The sequence below is a fragment of the Gadus morhua genome, chromosome 6 (genome assembly GCF_902167405.1).
Source record: "Gadus morhua chromosome 6, gadMor3.0, whole genome shotgun sequence".
NCBI lineage: Eukaryota > Metazoa > Chordata > Actinopteri > Gadiformes > Gadidae > Gadus > Gadus morhua.
Window position 1 is genome coordinate 21,667,260 of NC_044053.1, and position 23,175 is coordinate 21,690,434.

Below are 23,175 nucleotides of genomic sequence, written 5' to 3' on the forward strand. Positions count from 1 at the left end.
CTGCTCCAACTATATTGGCCAATATTTCTCAAATGGAACAAAATAAAACAAATTCTGTTTGATGTTTTTTTTGGAGGCTTGGTCTAAAGATTTCACGTGGCAATACATGGTGAAATTTTGATTATTTTTGTAGCCTGTGAATCTTTTTATCGTGTTTGGCTTTAATATGAAATTGTGGGAAAAGTAAAAACTATTTTTTTCATTTCCAGGGTTTTATAGATGCATCTGAATCTAGAGATTCCTATTATGAAAGAATTTTGAGTCCAGGTCAATGTGGTGAAGATAAATAAGTAAATTTGGGTTCATGGATATTGGGGGTCATTGGTATCCATACCTGAAAATTTCGAAAAAGAGTTTTCGACTTACGGTATATGCAGTATGACTTTACAGAATTTGTGGGGGGAAAAAAACGTTACAAATACAATAGGGGACCAAGCAGCTTTGCTGATTGGACCCTCATAAATCTCTTCAAGGGCACAGCCATTTTGTTGAGAGCGTCATCACTGCTCTCGGTCTACTCTCAGAATTCCGAAACATGAAGACATAAAGGGGACTTGCCTCCGAGAAGTGCCGTAAGTAAACTGGGAGATCTTCGACTTTCGACTCTGAAGTTTTTCATCCGAGGATTGAGGAACACACCATTACAACCCAGCAGGGACGTCCTTACGAGGGGGTAAATTAGGATGATTCCAGGGGCGCAGCACTGACGGGGGCGCCCACGAGGACACTGGTGATATTATTAAAGCTATGCCAATTTTTTTTTATCAAATTAAGGTGGTTTGTTTCGTTGTTTTGTTGTGGTTTGTTTCTCCATTTTTACAAAATCATTAGAAAGTCTTCACCCTATTATCATCCCTCTCATTTGTCATTATTTGGTACAGCCCAAGTCTTACCCTGCGTTCACACCAAAAGATGCATTTGCTGCCCGAACGCGTTGACGCCGAGGTTTTGCGGCGCGGCAAATCAAGTTTTGCAGCGCAGCAAAAGTTTTGCGGCGCAGCAAAGGTTTTGACGCGCTGCAAACGTTTTGCTGCGCCGCAGTTTTGCAGCGCGGGAAGTTTCGCGGTGCTTTTGAATTCATTCACAACCGGAATTACGAGCATTGCATGTCTTTACCTGTTGTGGAAGAGGGAGAGACGTCGGAATGCCCGTCGTCTATGGGTTCATGAGACCATTCGGAGCCTGGAAGGCTGGTGCTGCCTGGCACCCAACTGGGTTTTGTTTGGGGTTGTTATGCTAGCCCTTTAGCATACTTATACATACACATACTATTATAGTTTAGTTTAACTGTAAACACAACTACACTACAGAATGCTGATTTGTGGGGTTTTTCGAGTTACTAAATAAATGTAACGGTAGTGAACTCTAGGTCACTCCAAGGGAGTAACACTGATTGGTTGTTACGGCATGTCACTCAGTGGCAACGCCTCCGTGGCAACGCTGTTGAACGCTGATTGGCTGTCATCACGCGTTTGCTGCCGAAAAGTTGAAATATTTCAACTTGAGCAGCATTTGACGCGCCGCAAAATACGTGAACGCGCCCGCCGCCCGTGCCCGGGCGGCGGGCACGGGCGCTGCAAATCAGATTTTGACGCGCCGCAAATCAAATTTTGCTGCCGGTTTTCTCGGCAGCAAATGCTGCGGCAGCAAAGCAGCAACGCGTCTCTAAATTCACTTTGAATGGGATCGTGACGCGCGTCAACTTTTTGCATCTTTTGGTGTGAACGCAGGGTTACGCTACTGCAGAGCAAAGTAGCAGCCAGGCAGATCATTGTGAAGCAAGTGCAGACTGCTAGTGTCTTAAACTAGCAGTCAAAAGTCAGTTTGTGTGTATCCCAGTCGGTGAAATGAAGAAGTCAGGTTGTCAGGGGAGGAAAGAGAGAGAGGAAAGAGCTCAAAGCGGTCGACAGTTCGTCACCCAGTTTTTTACCAACAAAGGTATGTTCCTTCCTCTACACTTTCCCAACAACCTGATAACATGCCTAGCCTAGCAGCTAGCGCTACTGTAGCTAAAATAATTACAGCCTGCACTGGATGATAAAACTGAAAAGATTGTTTGCATTACCATTCACATGATATCCAATAGCCTACCATCCACAAAAAGCCTACATTATTTTTGCAAGTCGAGCGGACTATTTAATATCTCCCGTATGCAGGCGTTGACAAGCAACGTGGCCATAGCGTCTTCATAGGGTCACCGTCTTTCCTAGGTGTAAATTAACACTTTTTTTCAAATCAAAAGATACAAATACATATTTAGTCATGCCCAGCTAAATCCAATCAAATAGACTGTTGACAACATTGTTTAATATGTTCAGATAATTATGAGACATATTCTGAATTATATGATGTATCTTAGAGTCAGGGCCCTCTTCAAGCCACGATGAACCCACCAAAGAAATCAGTGAGGTTGAAATAGAAGAAGGGGAGAAGGAGGACAGTCTAAGTAGAAGCAGCACTGTCAGTCTATTAGCTTATTTCTGTCTATAGTAACTACAACCCAGGTAAATGTGTAACTAAATACTAACTAACTATCTAGTGTACAAAGTAGCCTAGGTAAGTAGGTAGGTTTATCATGTTATTCAGTTGTTATTCATTTTCTTCTGATGATAATGACTACCCAATTTTGAACCAGTGTTACCCAATATTTAATGATTATAAAATGTGAATGAATATATAACATTAAAAATGTAGGCTTTATATAATTTTATTTTTTTGGAAAATATTTTATTTATCTTCTTTGGGTTGGGGTGGGGGGCGGGGGTGGGGGGGGTCCATAACTTAATTCTGTCATGGGGCCCAGAATTCCTAGGGACGTCCCTGCACCCGAGAGAACATTGGCCCTAGGGCCTAGAGGGAACGTCTCTCCTGTGCTCTTTGACTACGGTCTGGGAGCCGACAGCAGGAAAGATGTAGGCCTAACACTTCGGTTTCACCCAAGGCTGAATTCAAAGTACATGTCTTTCTAAATTTTGGTCATCAACAAGGTTGTAAAGTAGTAACTTCAGGCACATCTGTCACAATAAAAGGTTTATTACGATCTTTATTCATTAATTGCGCCGCGGCCGAATGACAGGGATATTCTCTGATATTATGTATCTTAAAGGAAAACTTCACCAATACAGAACCGGCGTTCTATCATAAAATCTATAATATATTATATATAATCATAATATATATTAAAAATAAGTTTTCTCTAACCCAGTCTTCTCTTGGCCCAGCTGTCCTCCTTTCTACTGACCTGACGTCAAATGACGCGTTTTATGTCAGGTAAGTAGAACTTTTGCTGTGTTCCTGAATCCTCGGACGCCGTCTTCCGAGTTGGAAGTCGCAAAATCTCCCAGCTTTCTTGCGGCATTTCTCGGAGTCACCCCCCCCTTTTGTCTTCAACTCTCGGAATACTCTTGCACATTTGATTACATTGCTACTTTATTCCGGTCACCAATTTATGCATTGCATGGTCTTGCTGTGCGTGCAATACAATGTAAAGTTGTGTTGTTTGTTTTCGAGCTGGTTTGCTAAAGAGGCTAATGTAGCTAACAATAAACAATGAATAGCCATTTTCATGACACAATCACAAAGTCGATCAGGAACGCTATAAATGCTACAAGACCGGAAATGACGTCAAAAGTGTAACTCGGAAGGCTAGCATCCGAGGGTTCAGGTCAGGAACACACCATTTGCTTGCCTGCTAGAAGGGGCAAGAACTACAAACCACTGGTTCCGCAAATTTGTAAGCCCACCAATAAGGAATGAGGGGGGGGGAGCTAGCGTGCAAGATGCATACACAACGTCTGCCAGAGAACTAGACCGACACAAACCTCCGACCATGGCAGAAGCAAATTTGCAATGAGAAACAGCTGAAGTGGAGACCCGTGTATGGATTCTCGGCCATGGTGGAGAAGGAATTGGGAGTCCAGATTGAACTGCAACTTCAGATTGATGTGGAAGGACCAGCGACGTCGGAGAACCCGACGCAGTCGTTTCTTCATAATATCATCTCAAACAACTGCGTCGGGTTCTCCAATGTCTCTGGTTCTTCCACTTCCACATCAATCTGAAGTAGACTGAACTGCGACATGCAGGTGAAAGGGATTGTTGCCTGCGATTTTTGAGTGCGATTGTCTTCCCCCAGAGCCCCGCTGCCCGCGCCGAGGCACGGCAGCGATGCTCCGGCAGGAGACAATTGCGGTCAACAATCGCGGGAAACATTCCCTTTCTCCTCCATGTCATGGTTCATCTACTTCAGGGAGTCAAAGCCAAAGTTCCTTTCCCCCAATTCCTTCTCAACCATAGCATTCTCTATGACATGTCTAATGGGGTCTACCACCTCAAAAAGTCTATATGGAAGCAGATCGGGTTGATCCTTGAATGTCCATGCAAGTATAAAAAGTATTTTCAACTATTCCGGTTAGTAGCTTACACAGCCATTTAGAGTGGTAGGTTATGTCGTTGGAGACGTTTGATAAAAGTGGTACACCACCACCAACACCGGCACCACCGCAACCACGAGGAGCTACACGAGTCCCAGGGAGGAGGTCGCAGGAGAGCACTGTGAGGCTATAAACAGGGAGCAGGTCGAGCATGAGCTCTTTTTATTAAGTTTTGCCCCTGCACTGCGAAGGCTTGAGCCTCGCAGACTGGCAATGGCAAGGGTGAGGATTACAAACCCTACTTTTTGATATTGAATTCGGCGAATAATAGGATAATATAATAATATAATAGGATAATATTTTTATTTACCAAAAATTTCAATGAAGTTAATATTTGTATGTTATTTAATTCATGTGATCGCAATAAATCAAAACACTGCAATATATGTATTTGCTTCATTTTGTACCAAAGATGTTTTTTTCGATTTTTAACTATCGATTATGGTATCCATATGAATCACACTATTTCAAACATTTTGAGATTGCCACCACTGTTTTATTATGTCAATAACTCAATTGTAAGCATGATGGGGTGTAGGGGCTGTGGCAAGGAATCAGAGGGTGGGCTAGTCTTAAGGTGATCTTCCAGTGCAGTCAGAACCTTTGTTACCTGCAGAGACAAACAACAAGAGGAAACATGAGGTATATTCAGATTTTTGTACCATGATGTCAGCATATGTGGTATTCTCATAAATGCAGACTGGATAAATTGTCAAGCTGCATTACAGAAAATAATACATTGTGAAATGTTTTTGTTAGTGTTAGATGGTGATGGAATGGAATAGCTTTAGTGGTTTTGGGTAGCTCTTAAAAGAGCTGTTGGTTTGCAGAAGCTGTTGGTGTGCCTCAGCGATCCTGCCAGTGTATTCGGCCAGCTGGAGACATGAAATATGCAGCAAATCTCTCTCTCACAGCCACTGCATCTCTGGTGGCATTGTTGGTACCAAACCTGGGTGCACTCTGAAGGCCTAAAGATGGTTCGGTTGATGCTCCACCAGGTAGCCCTGTGTTGCCATCCCACCACAAGAAATTGTGTAGCATGCAGGTGGCCTTCACGATGTTCTCCGCTACCTCAGGAGACACGCCCAGCACCCTTCCATACACCCTCCACTGTGATGCTAGTATGCCAAAGGCACGATCTACCATCCTACGCACGTGGGAAAGACGAATATTAAAACTTTCTTCTCCCTAGTGTTGTGGCCTGGGTAAGGGCACATGATGTTTCGCCGCAATGGAAATGCCTCATCTGCCAGGAACACATGTGTCATTGGCCCAAGATGTGGAGAGGGAAGACAGCAGGAATCCCCAGGGTGTTCTGACGCAGGGCAGTACCAAAGGCTGAGGCCGACAGTGTGCCCCCATCGCTGTTCCTGCCATAGGCACCGATATCCACCACCCTGAATCGGTACATTGCATCTACTACTGCAAGGAGCACAATGAAAAATGTTCCATTGTAGTTGTAGTACAAAGAACCACTGGATGAAGGAGCTTTGATGACGACGTGTTTCCCATCCATTTCACCAAGGCAGTTGGGAAAAGCAAGGTGGCTGAACAAAGTAGGTATCTTCCTCCACTCTGCTGCATCTGTCCTGGGCATGTAATCAGCCAGGAGAGAGTTCCATATCGCCGCACACACCTTGTTTACTATTCCAGCCACAGTGCTGGCACCCACCCTGAAGCTAAAGGCAACAGACCTGAAGGAATCTCCTGTTGCCAAGTACCTTACATTTTAAATGCCCTTGTAAATCTAGACTGCATTTCAGATTTGACTTTAGGCCTATAGGCTACTGTAAAGTTTTGGGCAGCTTGTAAAATGATACTGACTTCGCTATAATCATGGCATGGTATGCTAGATCAAAGAGGGAAGTTAGCAAGTACAACTCACCGTAGACAAATGCAGAGCCGTTCTTCTGGGCTAATGGTCTGTCTGAACTTGGTGTCCAGCTTCGCGATGGATGGCGCAACGATCCGCAACAGCTGTTCAAACTGACATTTGTTCAGTCTAAAGTACGCTGCAAATCGCACGTCATCGAAACAAAGTTCCTGGACTAAATTATGGTAGGCACCTTGCTGCTGCCTTCCCAGAGTGATATCGTGCACCCACAAACGTGTAGGTACATGATTCTCCTCGTCGTCAGCTAGGGCCAATGCAAGTGCCAATCGCCTGTTTCTTGCCATTTTGTAACAGCTGTGGGTAGCCTGGATACGTAGTAGGCGAGTAACTTTGGGTCTAGAATGGGTTCGTTGCTAGGCGGTAGAAAAAACGCTCTCTGCACTTTTAGGAAAAAAAAACGCTCACAGCTTTTTTTTTTTTTGCAAAAACAGTCGGCTCAAATTTCCCGTCACAAAAAACGCTTGATGTGAACACAGCCTTAGATTGCTGTGCAAAAAAAGCACATCATCCACTGCAGACGGTTTTAGTTGACTCCTTTGCTCCTGAATAACATCTCCAGCACCGGAGATGTCTTGCCCTAAATCGCAAAACCCGTGACCGACCCGCGCTGTTCAGGCGTCCGACCCAACCAGCACCCGTGTCCGACACAGTACATTATTTTCCCCCCGTTTCGTCCAAATTGTGCATGTGCAGGTCACCCGTCGGATAGTCTATCCGAACCATTGCAGGACTTTGGCCGAGATAACCCCCACTACGAGTCTTTACTTGTTGTGGAAGTACCAGAGACGTCCGAGAACCTGACGCAGTCTTTAATTCATAATATCATCCGGAGGCGCACACAGCTTTTGGCCGTGATATTATATATTAAATTATATAATATAGATACCTATATATTATATTATATTATTTAGATATAGAGCTCCGGGAGTCCGCAAACACTTCTCCTCCATGCTACTGTTCACGCTGGACTGCGGGGAGTGAACGCTGATTGGCTGTTATGTTACGTCCCTCAGATTGTGAACGCTGATTGGCATTATGGGAGTTGCCGTCTTCAATCCGCAAGCGCCAAAAATACACTGTCAGCCTTTTCTCGATCAAGAAAGCACAAAATTTGAAATTTATGTTACTATTCTACGAAATATATGACCCACTTCCAATACAGATTCTTGTCTCCTCCTCCATAAAACACTCATTAGTGTTTGCGATAAGAGTACTTGTATGATGATTCACTGTGCTTCTATTTGCCGTTTCTAACTTTTTGGAGAACAGTTGGGTATACTACAAAGAGTGCTGAACATACCCAGGTTTTCTTTGGAAAACCTGGATCGACAAATACAAAACTTGCAGAGTTAAATGGTACCACAAAGCTCACTTACGACTGAATTGGTCAAGCCAGGTTTTCCGCTTTAGTGGGCGTTTAAAAGGGCGTTTATCGCGTCCTTTTACTCACCTTTACGAAATGGATAGATCAAGAGGAGTATATTTTACTCAAGAGGAACAGATAGTCATAATGAACTCCTATGAGGAGTTCAAGAATCAGATAAGACCTAGGGGCAACACAGTTGCACATAATAAGGGAGGAATGCTGGCAAAAAACTGCCAATAGTGTAAATTTGTAAGTGAAAAGATTCTGCATGTTCTGCATACTGTCTAAAAAAGAACTATGCCAAATGTAGAATTGTTTGGCATATATCCCAATAGAGTGATGATGATTTCAAAATGCAAAAGCAACGTCGCACCGGCTTTATTCTATAATTTTGATTAGCCTACTATGAGACCCGAACGCCAGCTACCGGGGTTCAAATCTTGCCTGTCCGTCATCATGCCTTTTACCTCCATATAGATTTGGGTCCAGCACGGCTTTGAGAACATGGGTTCATGTTCGAAAAAAGCACAAAAATATAATTCTATAACCTTTAGTGGATAAGTATTCCATATGACATAACAATTTTAAGCTACACATGAATGCCCATCACTTGGGAGACTAACCCTGAACGTAGAAATTCAAGACTGACGTGCTACCTCCACTTTACTACTCTCTCACAGAGGCGAAGGTTTTCTTTTCATAAATGTGTATAAAATCCTTCCTTGACAGTTTGAGTGGTGCAAAAAACTAGGAAACACCACAAACACATTTAGCAATGTATTGAGCACAGCTACAACCTTGCGAAGAGCACGGCACAACGTATTTTTTCGCAACAGTAAGTGCACGGCTTCTTTGTGTAGCATTGCCTACGGAAGGTCCAACAAGGACAATCAAATAGCAAATACCCTCTGATAAGAAACTGTGTCCCTCCCTCCTAAAAAATATCCTCAGGCAATGCCAAGGGATCGGATCTGTCCCGAAAGACCCTGTCCACGGAGAGACCCCTGTACGATACGGGCTCGGGGGTCCACGGGAACACCACAAATGGTGAGGCCATTGTCCAAGGAGCGACTAGGAAGCTGCGCTTAGCTTTAAGCAGCCGATATAACCCGAAAGTCTTAGCTGATAACCTCCCCCGACCAGGTTTGGTCGGCAGCATAAGTCACCATGGTGATACAGCAACGCTAAAAGAGAGCGACTTTCGTGTCACAGTTAACCCAGGAGTTGAGCGCAACATACCTCGCTAACCCACTAATCGAGGTTCGTAGTATACCCCACTGCTTACCTTCGTTTCCATGTGTGCTAATTTTGACAATGGCCAGATGTTGATGTTTAAGTTGTTATTTTTTGTGGACTTCGCCCTGTGCACTTCCCATTATTAAATAATTAAATATAAATAAATGTTGTTTTTAAAAGTAAACAATATTTACACTGTCAAGTAAACACAGCCCTGTTCCAGATTATTAAACTTCTTAGATGTCGGAAAAACACTACCCATTTATATCATGTATTTATAAAATTAACCATTTGGAAGGATTTTTGGTGGAAAAAAGGCAAATCTTAAACTCAGGATCTAGTTTCCCGCTCTTCACTACAGGGAAATGGGGTTTTGTCAAGCTTATATTGTATATTGTATACCTACACTATTGTTGTATTGTGTCCATCCAGTGTGATTACTGAATGATTCAGTAATCACACTGGATGGACACAATACAACAATAGAGCCATCAGCCCCGATCTAGAATGATAACAGCAAACAAGTGTCCCATTCTAAATTGCTCCATCATCATGTCCATATCATGTCTTATATCGAAGGTAAACAATCCAGCCTACATAAAGTTGATCAATGTGTCAATATGATGCATTATTTTTTAATGAATAAGGTAACCATCCAAATATTTAAGCCACAACAGAAACAACTGCGACAAACTCCATATAAGAGTGTGTATTGCTCATATACATGCCTTTGTGACCGACGACCGGCCACCACATGGACCTATTAAAGGCGAACTATGGCTGTGTCTCAATTCAGGGGATCCATCCCTCGAAGGCCGACTGCGTCACTGCGACGTGTCAAGGCTGTCACATTTCGAAGGCTCCTTCAAATGCGGCCGACAAATGCAGCCTTCTTTCGTTGGATTTGAAGGATCCACCAAGTAGGTCTATCTGCAGCCGGAGCCATATTCCAAACACGCCCATTGCTCATGTCAAATACGCCTACCGGTTCTACGGTGGCCATCATGGGGGAAAACAATAAACAGCCCACAGCGCTCCATTGACTTTGCACAGCGCTCCATTCACTTTGTATAGAAAACGTAAGCAAAAACGTAATAAAACATGCCTTTCACAAATACACGTTACTGTGTCTAAAGCCACGACTCTTGTCTGTCTAAACGAGCTGTTCGCGTTAAAAAATAATCCACCCGTTGACATCTTAAATGTACGCTTTCTGCCTCAGTGATGAATTAAAGGCCCACTATGCAGGATCGGCCATTTCTTCGCTGTTTTCTTGGTTTGCGCACGCACTTTTCTCTACACAGCGCACCCTACAGCTTCGGAGGAGATATTTTACAACACTGACGTAAAAACTCGTTGATGACCCTTCCCCATCCACTTCTACTCTAGCCATGTGCATTTGTTTTCAAAGAAGCCGGCAAATGCGTGGAGCGATGCCTGAGGTAGATGTTCATAAAGAGTAGACAAGGTTATACACTTTGAAAGGGTGATACAATACTAAACACATCCTTTTTTATAGTTGACGGGGAGATGTTATATCCTAGATTAGAATTGTTTTATCTTTGGTTGTTGAACAGAACGGTCAGTGTAAGAGTGTTGGCCAACATTTATGTATCTGCTCAAGTACGACACTAATGTACGGCATTAGAGGGAAATGGATTCAGAGATCCAGACGGTATGCTGTCGCTAGTCCCCGCAGGAGTTGTCAGATGCAGATGCTGTGTCTGGAAGATGAGGGACACATTTATGTTTATGTGTAAATGCTTGCAAATAAACATTGTGATTAAAATATTGTATTTATATGGTTTATTTATTTATGCGTATTTATATGTTTTTAAAATCTTTCCATTTTTTTTTTTTAATAACAGATGTTTGCACCACCTTTCTTTAATTTCTTCAATAATACACACTTTTTACACACTATTTATTTTGGATATTGAAAGACATGCAAGTGTCAGTTCTTCATGGTTTGTTTTTTGCCTTACGGCTATTGTGTAACATCTTGAGGGTTCTCTGGATTTCCTTGTGACACTTGTACCCGCAAAAGTTCGGATGTGGGTGGTGGCTGTACCGGGGCAGGCAGTCCGAGCCGTCTTTCTTGGGGCATCAAGCCTCATAATAACAATGCTGTTTGCAGACTTGTAACTAAGAAAAAACTACAAAGCAATCTTTTTACAAACATGTTTACAAACGGGGAACTACTCAAAGGTATAACATGGCTCAAGCTATAATGTAGGTTTACGTACCGTAACAGTTCTCTTACCGACGAACATGTGCTAACTAGCAGCTCTCGTGCAGGGTACTGCATTATATGGCCAGCCGGACATATCACATGATATAGGCTATACATTCTTAGAAAAATCTGAGGCATCCGAATAGCGGTCTAGCGATCTAAATAAACAAGAACCTGGAATCCTGGAATGTCGGTCAGTCTCCCTTTTCTCTCTCCGACATTGGGTTTCTCTGTCTCTTTTTAGTCGGCTGATCCATGATGAATGTAACAATCCCTTCGCTACTTGTGTTTATATCGAGCCGGTTCTGTGTTTGTGGGTCTGTAGTGCCGTAAAGCAATTCGGTGCTTCGCGAGACCCGAGACTCCTGCGAGAGTGGGCGGCGGGTCGCCGGCAGAAACTTCCATATTCCCTTTTTCCGCCAAGATGCGCTAGAGGGAGTCGAAACAGCGACCAATCGACCCATAAAGTGTTATACAACCATCACAATGACTCTAAACCTGTTATGTTAATGTAAATTAAGCCAAAAAAGTTGCACAGTTCCCCTTTAAAGAAGCGACCAATACCAAACGGAGCCGATCTTCATCGAGAAGAGAGCAATCAATCCCAGAGCACTAAAACTCTGCGAGCAGCGGGGCGCTCTGCTATCAGACAGAAACACGCTAACATTAAAGCACGTGCAATGCATTTAGCTCATTTATTTCCTCATAAACACTGAGAAAGCCCTGTGCAGATAGCATCCGTCGGTGACACCGACTTGTCCCGACCCCTCTTTCTTTAACCTTGCTGATAGCCGTACATGAGGCCACCTCCGGTCTGACATGTCGGCATCCATTGTGCGCCACCCTACCACCGAACGCCATCTGCCCCGCCGTCGGCTCGGCCAATCCCGTCTCCCCTGAACTTGTCTGAGCATATTAATGAGGCTTTACCATCGTGCTTTTACTGCTTTGTATTGCGTGTTGCTCTGCAGCTGCTGGTTCCTGTGTGCAGAGTTGCCAGATTGGGCCGACATTTCCGCCCAATCTGGCAACACTGGCCCCCGCTCGCTGTAGCTAGTGTTGCCAGATTGGGCCAGATTTCCCTCCCAATCTGGCAACACTGACTGTGAGCGCTGAGGAGGGAGGGCGAGAGATAGCGAGAGGGACGGCGCGTCGGCGGAGAGAGAGAGATTGCAGAGCAGCAGAGCTTCGGAGGCTTCAGCCATGTTAGTTTTGTGTTGTGCGGGCCAGCGATGAGAAGGAGCCACCATGGCCTTTTCACTAAGCGGAGACGAGGAGGATTATGAGTCAGATGCCGAACAGGTCAGTACTCATGGATTATTTGTTGATCATGCCTGCTGCTGCTGCTGCAGTATTGTCAATTTGTGTGTGTGTGTGTGTGTGTGTGTGTGTGTGTGTGTGTGTGTGTGTGTGTGTGTGTGTGTGTGTGTGTGTGTGTGTGTGTGTGTGTGTGTGTGTGTGAATAGCGATACCTTTTTTGTAAATGATACACATTCGAATAAGCGCATCTTTCCTTATTTAGAGCAATTAAGATGCATTTGAATACCCGTTTCACAAGACTCATGTTTGAGGATAATAGCTTAATATCCGAATTATGTTTACATTGGTACACACCTGGAGATCACTAGATAATTTTCCTTCAGCCTTTGGTTGTAGCACGCAGTGAACCGTCTTAATATAGTCGTCTATGACGCGGCCTGACTGATGGCGACGTTATCGTTATGCACACGGATGCCATGACATGACTCTATATGAACCCCTTTGGCTTTTAGGAAAACATTCTCCTTCAGCCCGGGCCATAGCATCGATTTGAATGTTTACGTTGAAGCGCAGTAGTTGGGCCTGGGGAGCCTTGTTGTGAGTCTGCTTTCCCCCCCATATGCGCTCCACCAAGTCCCCCCTGCGCCTTTAAGAGAGCTGCAGGCTTCAGTGTTGTGAAGCAGGAACTGAAGGGGGATGGGGAGCAGGAACAATGAGGTGGCTCTTACAGCACTTTGGCTGTTAGGTCAACAAAAAGCCCATAATGATCATCAGACCCGTGCTATCTTTTGAGGAAAGGCATAATTTGTTTTCGCACTTAATAGATGGCATTGCAATGCAATGCAGTACCACTCCCCTGTTGTAACAAATCAACAGTGTGGAGGTACCGGTTTGTTAAACTTATGTAATATTTTCTGTTTGTGTTTGTGTGTGTGTGTCAGTCAGTCAAACAGGGAGCTATATTACTTTCCAGTGAAATCCAGACGGATGCTAACACGCATTACATAAGTAATGGACCGTGCTGTTGTATTTTTTAATAAGCGCTAGGCAAATAAATCTCCAAATTCCTCAAGTATTACTCACTCAAGTTACTGTAACTATAGGTCAGCTGATCTCTTGCCTCCGAGCAATATCTGTAATAATAGCCACTGACTGTTCTTCTGTTCTGGTTTTAAGTTGTGATGTTGATTTAGTGATTTAAGACACAAAGGTTTAAGGAAATAATCTACAACTTGAGTCTAAAATGAAAATGCCGGAGTGGATAGAGAAACCAAAGAGGCCTTTCACTGATATTGCTTAGCAGTTGTTTCCAAATAGACCTAATCTAAAAAGCCCCCTGGGCACAGATGTTTGACGAGGGGTGCAAGATGTTGACACAGTCCAACTGGAAGGATGATGATGATGAATGTTATGAACACTTGTTATGTATTATACAAGGGGGGGCAGGTGTAGCTGTTCACCCTCATAATGTCTTCTCCTGATGTCTCCAAACCTTCGGCACAGTAAGAAAAATGTTAAATGGAAACTGCCCTCATGGTTCAGAATTCGAAAACATCTGCTGCTTCCTGCTCATTCGTATACTAGTACCCTCTGTCTTAGTTATTTATTTCACAATATAGTTCATAAAAATAGGAACATGACCCCATGACTCAACTTCTTGTATGTTTCAGATTTGAGTTTTTGTGGAATAGGGCACTCTGAGCAAGACGTCTCTCGAATGGAGTGGTGCTCCACCTTGACTCATTATGTTTGGTCACCTACAGCTCCTTCCTCTGTTGTTTTGAACAAGCGTCTAATGGGAAACAAGTAGCCACTACCAGTGTAAACAAACATGCTTCTATGTTTTTCCTGGTCATCCCAAGGAGTTTCCATCTCGTCTATTTATCAAGATATGTCATCACACTTGTTTCTATAGTCTTGCAAACAAAGCTGCCGGGCTTGGACAATGTGATTCATCACGTTGATTTTGTGTACTAAAGTCAATCTGAGCAAAAGTGCAGGAAACAGAAATTAAGTAAGAAAAAGCATAATAAAATGTCAACACCCAAATGAGAGGCTCCTTTGTGAGTGGCCCTGATTTCAGGACTGGATGTTCCCTCTCTTTTGGTACTTTGATGTAAACAAATCGGCCTGGATTTGAATTTAGCCTGGAATGTTCGCATGCTAAGGTCGTATTAATTATTTACTTATTTTTTTCTAAATACACTGCGTGTCAAATAAGGATTTTCATAGTGGACAACGGGCACGACGTGTTTGTAAATGTGTTTTTAACCACAATGTGGGTGATTTATCATTATGAACGATGGGAAGACTGGGTCGTTTCATTATCTTAAAATAACTAACTGCATTCATCTTTGCCATGGCAACAAATGCCCCTGCTTTGCATTCCCTGCCAGAGACCAGCATCAACTAAAATGATCCCAGTCCAACATAAGGCCTGGTGAGACCGAGACAGCCTGGTATATTTTTCTTTTTGGTTAATATGGCCCATATCGGCTGCGTCGCACCTCTGGATTACCACTAGTGAGGCAATGTGTTGCCAGGGAAATGATTCTTCCTGCAGCGGGAATCCCAGAACCGATGGGGCGTGCCTAGTCCTGTCTCCCTGTTCTTCCATGGGAAATGGGAAGTTGGAGAATGTGTCATGTAGGGAGTGTTTAGATCTTCGCCTGGGGGGGGTAAAGGACGATCAGGTTGTAGTCGGGGTCATTTGAGGGGAACGTTGCCTGGTTTGGGGGTCTGATTAGGAAAGAAACTGAGAAATAGACCTTGTGTCTTACTACTTTTTTCCCTTGTGCTCGGAGCCATACTGAAACATCCCTCTCTCTGTCTCTGCTTCTCTTGTCTTGTGTGCGTAGCAACGGGCGGCCAATCGCCCGAAGCCCAAGGTGGGAACGTCGGCGGCCATCAAGCTGCCGTCCAACCGCAACTCTTCGGGAGCGCGGCGACGGCGGACGCGATGCAGGAAGTGCGAGGCGTGCCTGCGCACAGAGTGTGGCGAGTGCCACTTCTGCAAGGACATGAAGAAGTTCGGGGGGCCGGGGCGCATGAAGCAGTCGTGCATAATGCGTCAGTGCATCGCGGTGAGTCCCGACCGGCGGTCAAAGACGAGCAATTAACAGAGATGGGGACAATGCCCGCTCTACGAGAGCACTTCATTGATTATTGAAGTAGGTTATGTGGAGTTATACTTTGTTTGTCTTCTAGGGGGGGAGATGGGCTGGACACCCGTGGTTCATTGAGACCGCTCATCATTCACACGTCAAGGATTCAATAAACAACGTGCGTGTATGTGTGTATGTGTCCCATCAGCCGGTGCTGCCCCACACGGCGGTGTGTGTGGTGTGCAAAGAGGCGGGGAAGGAGGACACACTGGAGGAAGAGGAGGACAAGTTCAACTTCATGCTAATGGAGTGCTCCATCTGCAACGAGATCGTCCACCCCAACTGTCTCAAGGTGAGGACGGGAGGGGTGTGTCTGGGAGTGAAGTCTGTCTTTGACTCTCACCCAGAAAACCGATGAGTCACAGCACGGGCATTCCACACTCTCTCCTGGCACACATGTTTGTGTGTGTATGTGTTACAGTAACACAAAAGGCATCCCGGAAGTTGAACCCTATGCTTTGTTCAGGCTGACTCACGGGACTGACTCAGAGGCCTTAGACCGCGTAGTCATAATGAACACAGCAGTTACTCACTATACCTACTATACATTATTTTGGTTGACTGTTTTATCCCCCATAGGCATCCATTGCGAGGATATGTGTCATCTTTTGACACGTGTCTTGTGTCAAATCACAGGAATTATTTTAGATCAGGCCAAGCTTAAAGGTCCCATGGCATGCTACTTTATGGATGCTTTAATATAGATATTAGTGGGCTCCTAACACAGTATTTGAAGACGTTCCCCAAATTCAGCCGTGCTGCAGAGTAAGCGCGACTACAAGCAAGTCGCATAGTGACGATTCCCCAAACACACTGTTTCGGTGTCTGTAGCTTTAATGCAAATGAGGAGGAGAGAGGCGGGTCAAGGAGGAGGGTGGGGGTGTGGCCCTGAGCAGCTTGCGGCCACGGTACCATGCGCTCGGTTTACAGTGGATGTATCGCAATGGCGAAATACCATACCTCGTTGTGGAAATACCAGAGACGTCAAAGAACCGACGTGTTATGCGCCATAACACCAACAGCAGAACGGTTATCCAAATAACAAAGAAGTGTACAACACTCGCGTTACAGTGTGTGTAATCACACACACACACACACACACACACACACACACACACACACACACACACACACACACACACACACACACACACACACACACACACACACACACACACACACACACACACACACACACACACACACACACACGTGGCGCTCGCACGGTCGTGTCTCATTGGCAGGCCAAATTCACTGGGCTGGCAATGCAAAGAAGGGGGAGGATGCATCTCCCCTTATGACGACATACAGGGAAAACTCCAAAACGCCGCATCTGAACTTCATTTTTTCAATGGTGGAACAAAGTGCCTAGTGCTCGTTTTACACCCAACAACATTTCTAGCTACTGGGGCAGGCTAGGGGGACTCATATAAATGTTAGAAAACCTCAGGAAGTGAAATTTTCATGCCACGGGATCTTTAACCAGTTTGATTTGAACAAAGAGCAGTAGAGCACGGCAGTACCCAACACATTTGTTCATCTTAATTCTTCTTAATAAGGCTCTCTGCTACCTCCCTCCCTACGTTTACCTACACTGAGAAGGGGTGCATTTCTCCCTCCCGGGATTGACGGGCAAAATAGATTCCTCAGACCAATTAGGCCCTCATTGGTCAGAACTCATCCGGGAGCGATGGACACGGGCTCATCCAGAGCAGGCGCAGTGTAGTTGATGATCTTTTCTGCTGTTTATTCCCCCAGGTGAGCGACGCTACGGGTGTGGTGAATGATGAACTGCCCAACTGTTGGGAATGCCCCAAGTGCAACCATGCAGGGAAAACAGGAAAAGTAAGTACCAACATAAAGGTGTTTTGGTCAGGGTTCTGTTTTCACTCTTTAGCCTTTCAGTCGGATCAGGAAAGAGTCCACTCCGCTTCTGGCAGTATGATATTACCGATGCAAAGGTGGAGGACTCCAGGCTACGTGTTTTGAATGAACTATTAGTAAAAATCAAACATCCAAGACAGCATCCTCTCCAGTTACTAAGATCCGGCCTACTGCATGCGCTTCTGATTGGCTGGTGAGTGACAGCCCCTTGCTGTAAACTGAGGTGTTTATCAATACCTTCTGGTCTAGCAGCAACTCTGTGTTGGTGTGGCCTCGAAGGAGTGTTAGTTTAGCGTTCGGTTGGGCCTAAGCATGTGTTAAATGCTGGTTTTACTTATCCACCACTGAGGTGGTCGCGTCTCGACTGGTAAGGCATGGGGTTATCCCTGCCAGGGTCTGCAGGTTCGATTCCCACTGGGCCCACTCTCTGCCAAGATGTGTATGCCCTCATGGTGTGGTGTGACGCTGTTGACAGAATCCAGCAGATTGCTTGTTTGTTGATGTAGGTTCCACTCCCCACGTAGCCCTCAGCGCCGGTGGCTCTGCCGGTTCGCGATAGGCTGAAGGTATAAAGTTGTCTCTCTCCGTTTCCCCCCCTCTGGTATGTAAGCAAAAAAGAGGCCCAGGATTCAAGTATGCCTCCAACCTCCCGGGCTCTCTGCTGCGGGAACAGAGGCCCCAGAAGGAGGAGGGGGGCGAGGTCCTGGTGGCCCAGGCCCCCAAGAAGCGCCCCGACCGGGAGGAGACGCCCAGGTACCGGCCGGAGGAGGTCCTGCACCACCGGCAGCCCCCCATGCTGTCCCCCAGTGGCCTGAGCCGACCCCGCTTCGAGGAGAAGCTGAGGAAGAAGAGGAAGCTCTTTGACGAGGACGAGTACGAGGACCTGGGCGTCAACAAGAAGGTAGGTCTGGTGTTTCCACGTCAAAAAGCCGGTGACTTTAAGACGCTTCCGGAGGTTGTTGCGTTGGTAACGTTGTCCCTTTGTTTCTCCTCCCCACAGGAAAGGTCGGACGAGCCCTTCTTCCCCAAACTCCTGCATCAGATCAAAAGGGAAGAGGAGGACCAGGAGGAGGAGGAGGAAGACTACGACGAAGAAGACAAGGAGCCCCACTACCGCTCGGCGGTGGCGGAGAGACGCGGGCGCCCCGGGGACGAGGCGGACGACAAGGAGCACAAGGCGGACCTGCTGCCCCCGCCCGTCAAGACGCCGGTGGCCGACAGCGATCAGTCGCTCTGCAGCTCCCCGCAGGCGGGCCCCAGCAGCGAGGGGGGCAGCGAGACGCCTGAGAAGGGCCCGCGGCCCAAAGTGCGGCGCAAGCGGCGGCTGCCCAACAAGGAGCTGAGCCGGGAGCTGAGCAAGGCCCTGAACCAGGAGATCCAGAAGACGGAGGACTGCCTGGCCAACGAGAACCGCCAGCCCTTCAAGACGGAGCCCGAGAGCGAGAACGAGGAGCCCAAGAAGCCCTTCCGCCACCACGGCGGCGACCTGGGCGACCAGCGGGCCCACCTCCGCGCCAAGGAGATGAACGGCGGCACGCCCTGGGAGCTGCGCCACTTCTACCCCAGCCCCATCACGCCGCTGGGCTTCAACCGCAGCACGCCCACCACCCGCCCGCTGCCGCCACACTCGCCGCCCAAGTGCGTGCAGATGGAGCGCCACGTGATCCGGCCGCCCCCCATCAGCCCCCCGCCGGACCGGCTGCCCACCAGGGAGGGCCGGACCCACGTGCTGCAGCGGGAGCTGTGGATGAGGGTGTTTGGTTTCCTCTCGCACAAGGAGCTGTGCGCCTGCATGCGGGTCTGCAAGACGTGGAACAGATGGTGAGCACGCCGCGGCGCTCGAATCTTGTGGGGATGGTATGTCAGTGGGAGGGGGGGGGGGATCTCCTGTGCGGACCCTTTGGAATTACGTTTGGTAGAGTCTTGTGTTGCGCTGGCGCCCCTTTGTTGTTGTTGTTGTTGTTGTTGCAGTTGTTGTTGTTATAACGGTTGTTATAATGGGTGATGTTGTGCCACCGGGCCCGAGTGTGATCAGCCATTACAAACTGTTGGAAAACCTCCCTTTTGCTGTGTTGTAGTGACATCACAAGTGGGAGTGACCCCCTAGATGTGTGCTGGATAGACCAGTCCACCAGCATACCCAGTGGACTGTATGTAGCTGATATTGTGATTGTCTATGTGGACGCTCCCACTTGTAATATCAGTAAAGCACAGGAGGTGGTCAGTTTCCAAACGGCTTGTAATAGCTAATCACACTCACACCTGATGCCATGATCTTTTTTTATGACGCCTTTCAGGGTCGGTCATGACTTGCAGTTGACGCAACAGTGGTGAATTGATTCCTTGCGTTACACAGAAACCAGGAGAAGAATGTGATATAAATAGTAAATGAGGTGTGGATGTCAAGTGGTTGGACCTGTTGTGTAGCAGTAGTAGTAAACCTTAAGAGGTCTTCTTAATGACAAATGGTATTTGTGTTCATAAAACATTCAATACCCTAATACAACCTGGTGTGTTGACCTCGTATGGCTGAACCTCTCGAGTGGCATACCGTGAGGTGCCTGCCCGTCAGTTGTCCCATTATTGGGTCTGACCTGTCCGTCTGTCTGTCAGGTGCTGCGACAAGCGGCTGTGGACCACCATGGACCTGAACCGCTGCACGTCCATCACCCCGCTGATGCTGAGCGGGGTGATCCGCCGGCAGCCCGCCTCGCTCGACCTCAGCTGGACCAACATCTCTAAGAAGCAGCTCAGCTGGCTCATCAACCGGCTGCCAGGTGTGTGTGTGTGTGTGTGTGTGTGTGTGTGTGTGTGTGTGTGTGTGTGTGTGTGTGTGTGTGTGTGTGTGTGTGTGTGTGTGTGTGTGTGTGTGTGTGTGTGTGTGTGTGTGAGAGACTAGGCAACATGTATGTTATCAGGTAGATCCTGGTGGATTTCTTAACATTAATGGTTACCATTATTATGGTTTATTTAATATGTGACATGACTTCTTTATTAGGATTATTATAACTAGTACTATTGTCGTTATTATAACAAACGCGCCCTCCTGTGCCTTCAATACTAGTCGTGTGAGGAATGTAAAGCTAACACAATCCATTCACAAGACAAGAAGACGTTTCCTGTGCAAAAGGACCTGTTTTGACTCCTGTGTGCGTGTGTGTGGGGGGGGTTCAGGCCTGCGCGTGCTGAAGCTCTGTGGGTGCTCCTGGGTGGCGGTGTCCGCCCTCTGCACCTCCAACTGCCCGCTGCTCCGCATGCTTGACGTCCAATGGGTGGAGGGCCTGAAGGACGCCCAGATGAGGGACCTGCTGTCCCCCCCCACGGACAACCGACCAGGTAGCCCGTGTGTGTGTGTGTGTGTGTGTGTGTGTGTGTGTGTGTGTGTGTGTGTGTGTGTGTGTGTGTGTGTGTGTGTGTGTGTGTGTGTGTGTGTGTGTGTGTGTGTGTGTGATGGGGAGGAAACAACTGTTCAGCATGTGTGTTGACCAGTCCATGTTGGAAGAGGTTCCTGCTGGAACTCACTCAAGCTAAGCTGCTTCTGGACCCACTAATCTCTGGATGGGCTCCAAACGCAGGTTGCATTGGACACAGAGGCAGTCAGCACAGAGGTTCTCAGTTTAGAACTACAGAGAAGCCTTTGGGCTCAGAGGAGGGAGCCCTCACACTGAGACCTACTCACACTCTCCCCCATCCTGCCCCTCCGTCCCGTCAGGCCAGCTGGACAACCGCTGCAAGCTGCGCAACGTGGTGGAGCTGCGGCTGGCGGGCCTGGACATCACGGACAGCTCGCTGCGCCTCATCAGCCGCCAGATGCCCCAGCTGGCGCGCCTGGACCTTAGCTACTGCAACCACGTCAACGACCAGTCGGTCAACCTGCTGACCGCCGCTGGCACCACCACCCGGGACTCGCTCACCGAGATCAACCTGTCAGGTGAGCCAGGCCGAATGAGGGGGACGGGGGGATCTGTGGGAGGATGGGGTACCTGTTCACCCTGAAGAGGCTATACACTGTCGAATGACCCATCCTCTGATTTCCCTGTCTCATGTCCTTCTGACCTTGATGCCCTTTTGGCCCTCGAACCCCGCGCAGCCATTTGTGTATTTGCAAATTAAGTTTGATCATTTAACGAGACGGTGACTTTGGTTACAGTATGTAAATGTCAGGAAAATAGCTTCTCCAATTTAGGAGCTGGTATTGTGTGATATAATAGGGCACAATAAAACCACACTTGCACTTTGATTTATGGTTGAAACGTTGTGCCTCATCCTAACCGATCTGTGCTCCCCAGTGTGTAACCGGGTGACGGACCACTCGCTCACCTTCTTCAAGCGCTGCGGCAGCATCTGCCAGATCGACCTGCGCTACTGCAAGCAGGTGAGCAGCATGGCCTGCGAGCGCTTCATCGCAGAGATGTCTGTGAGCGTGCCCTTCGGTCTGAAGGAGGAGAGACTGCTGCAGAAGATCAGCTAGTTCTCCCCGGATGGCCAACGTGGACACAGAAACTGTATTTGCACTAAGTGGAAGAAAACGAGTTTGGGATTACTCTCTATCATATCCTGTTTTGCTGAGATGTGACGCCGATTGAACTCCTCAAGCGTGTTCAATTCTGGGGGCTTCAATCTGTGACGGACTCCTTTTGCGCTGGACAGACACAGGTTGGGGTAGGAGGGTTGGAAGATGCATGTTTTTGTGTTTTTAGGGGGAACCCCGTTCTTTTTTATTTGCTTGTAATTGAGAGTCTGGCGGCATTTGTTTTTTGTTTCTTTACATTTTGGAAATTATTTTTATACAAGTTGTCTTATGAGTTTAGCCTGTCTTTCTGAAACTTTTTCCTCTCCCGAATATATTATAAAGCATGTATTTGAGCTAAATATTGTCCCTTTATTTTTCACTTAGCCTTGAAAACAACTATGTCTCTTATGTGCCATTGTGTTTCTGAAATTAGTGTTTCTGAAATTGTGTTTCAGAAATTATGATTGTCAGGACAGGCAAAACACATGTACAGTAATGGATATCTGAATAATTTATCACAAATACTTATTGAATATCCAGAATGTATTTCCATAAATATACTTAAAGAAAAACTAGAATATATGTCCATTACTGAGAGGAATTGTCTTCTCTAATGACTGTGTTGGGGGGTCAGATCTGCCTGTATCTTCAACTTTAACTTATTGATTTGTATTCTGTATTTATTGTTTTGTTCAGTGTGTCATATTTGATACATGTTTCACACAGAATTGGCTAACATATCTGCAAATACTTGTATTCTAGTTTGAGCCTATATTTAGATACCAGATGTGGGGTGTCTACTATAAAGGAAAGTACTGTTGAAAGTACGCTCTGTGCCCTTTATAAGACAGTTAGGCCTTGATTGACTAAACACTCCTGTTGGCCAGGGTCACTTTTTTCAGTGAAACCACATCCACGTGATGCTACCATACAGATAAAACAAAAAAACACACATCAAAAGCACTTTAAGTGCAACAGGTTTTCATCGGTTTGCTTTTTTATAAATTTTGTACTAGTTTTTTATATTTTGGCCTTTTGTGGGGATTTGTATTGTGCTCAAATAACTCCAGTTACCCCACGTGAATGTGCTTACCTTGTTTATATTTGTAAATCCAAAACATCCCTGTTCTGATATTTCATTAAAATATGTCACTTGTACCAGTGTTGAATACTTAATTCAGATACGATCAGT

General features: G+C 46.3%; 1 protein-coding gene across 2 annotated transcripts; it reads left to right on the forward strand.

Moving 5' to 3' along the window:
- Positions 1-12,277: 12,277 nt before the first annotated feature.
- Positions 12,278-23,141, forward strand: kdm2ba (lysine (K)-specific demethylase 2Ba). Of its 2 annotated transcripts, XM_030358055.1 has the most exons (10): positions 12,278-12,464; positions 15,281-15,505; positions 15,735-15,878; positions 17,345-17,431; positions 18,072-18,371; positions 18,471-19,291; positions 20,084-20,247; positions 20,645-20,806; positions 21,183-21,401; positions 21,760-23,141. In XM_030358055.1, the coding sequence occupies exons 1-10, from the start codon at positions 12,411-12,413 to the stop codon at positions 21,939-21,941; spliced, it is 2,358 nt and encodes a 785-aa protein (XP_030213915.1). In that variant the 5' UTR covers positions 12,278-12,410; the 3' UTR covers positions 21,942-23,141. The 2 variants fall into 2 exon arrangements, with proteins under 2 accessions (XP_030213915.1, XP_030213914.1); XM_030358054.1 differs by having other exon boundaries at positions 18,081-19,291.
- Positions 23,142-23,175: the final 34 nt, after the last annotated feature.

Coding starts and splice junctions, on each gene's coding strand:
- kdm2ba (XM_030358054.1), top strand. CDS start 12,411: ATGGCCTTTTCACTAAGCGGAGACGAGGAGGATTATGAGTCAGATGCC. Junction 19,292..20,083: donor TGCAAGACGTGGAACAGATG/GTGAGCACGCCG, acceptor TCTGTCTGTCAG/GTGCTGCGACAAGCGGCTGT. Junction 21,402..21,759: donor CACCGAGATCAACCTGTCAG/GTGAGCCAGGCC, acceptor TGTGCTCCCCAG/TGTGTAACCGGGTGACGGAC.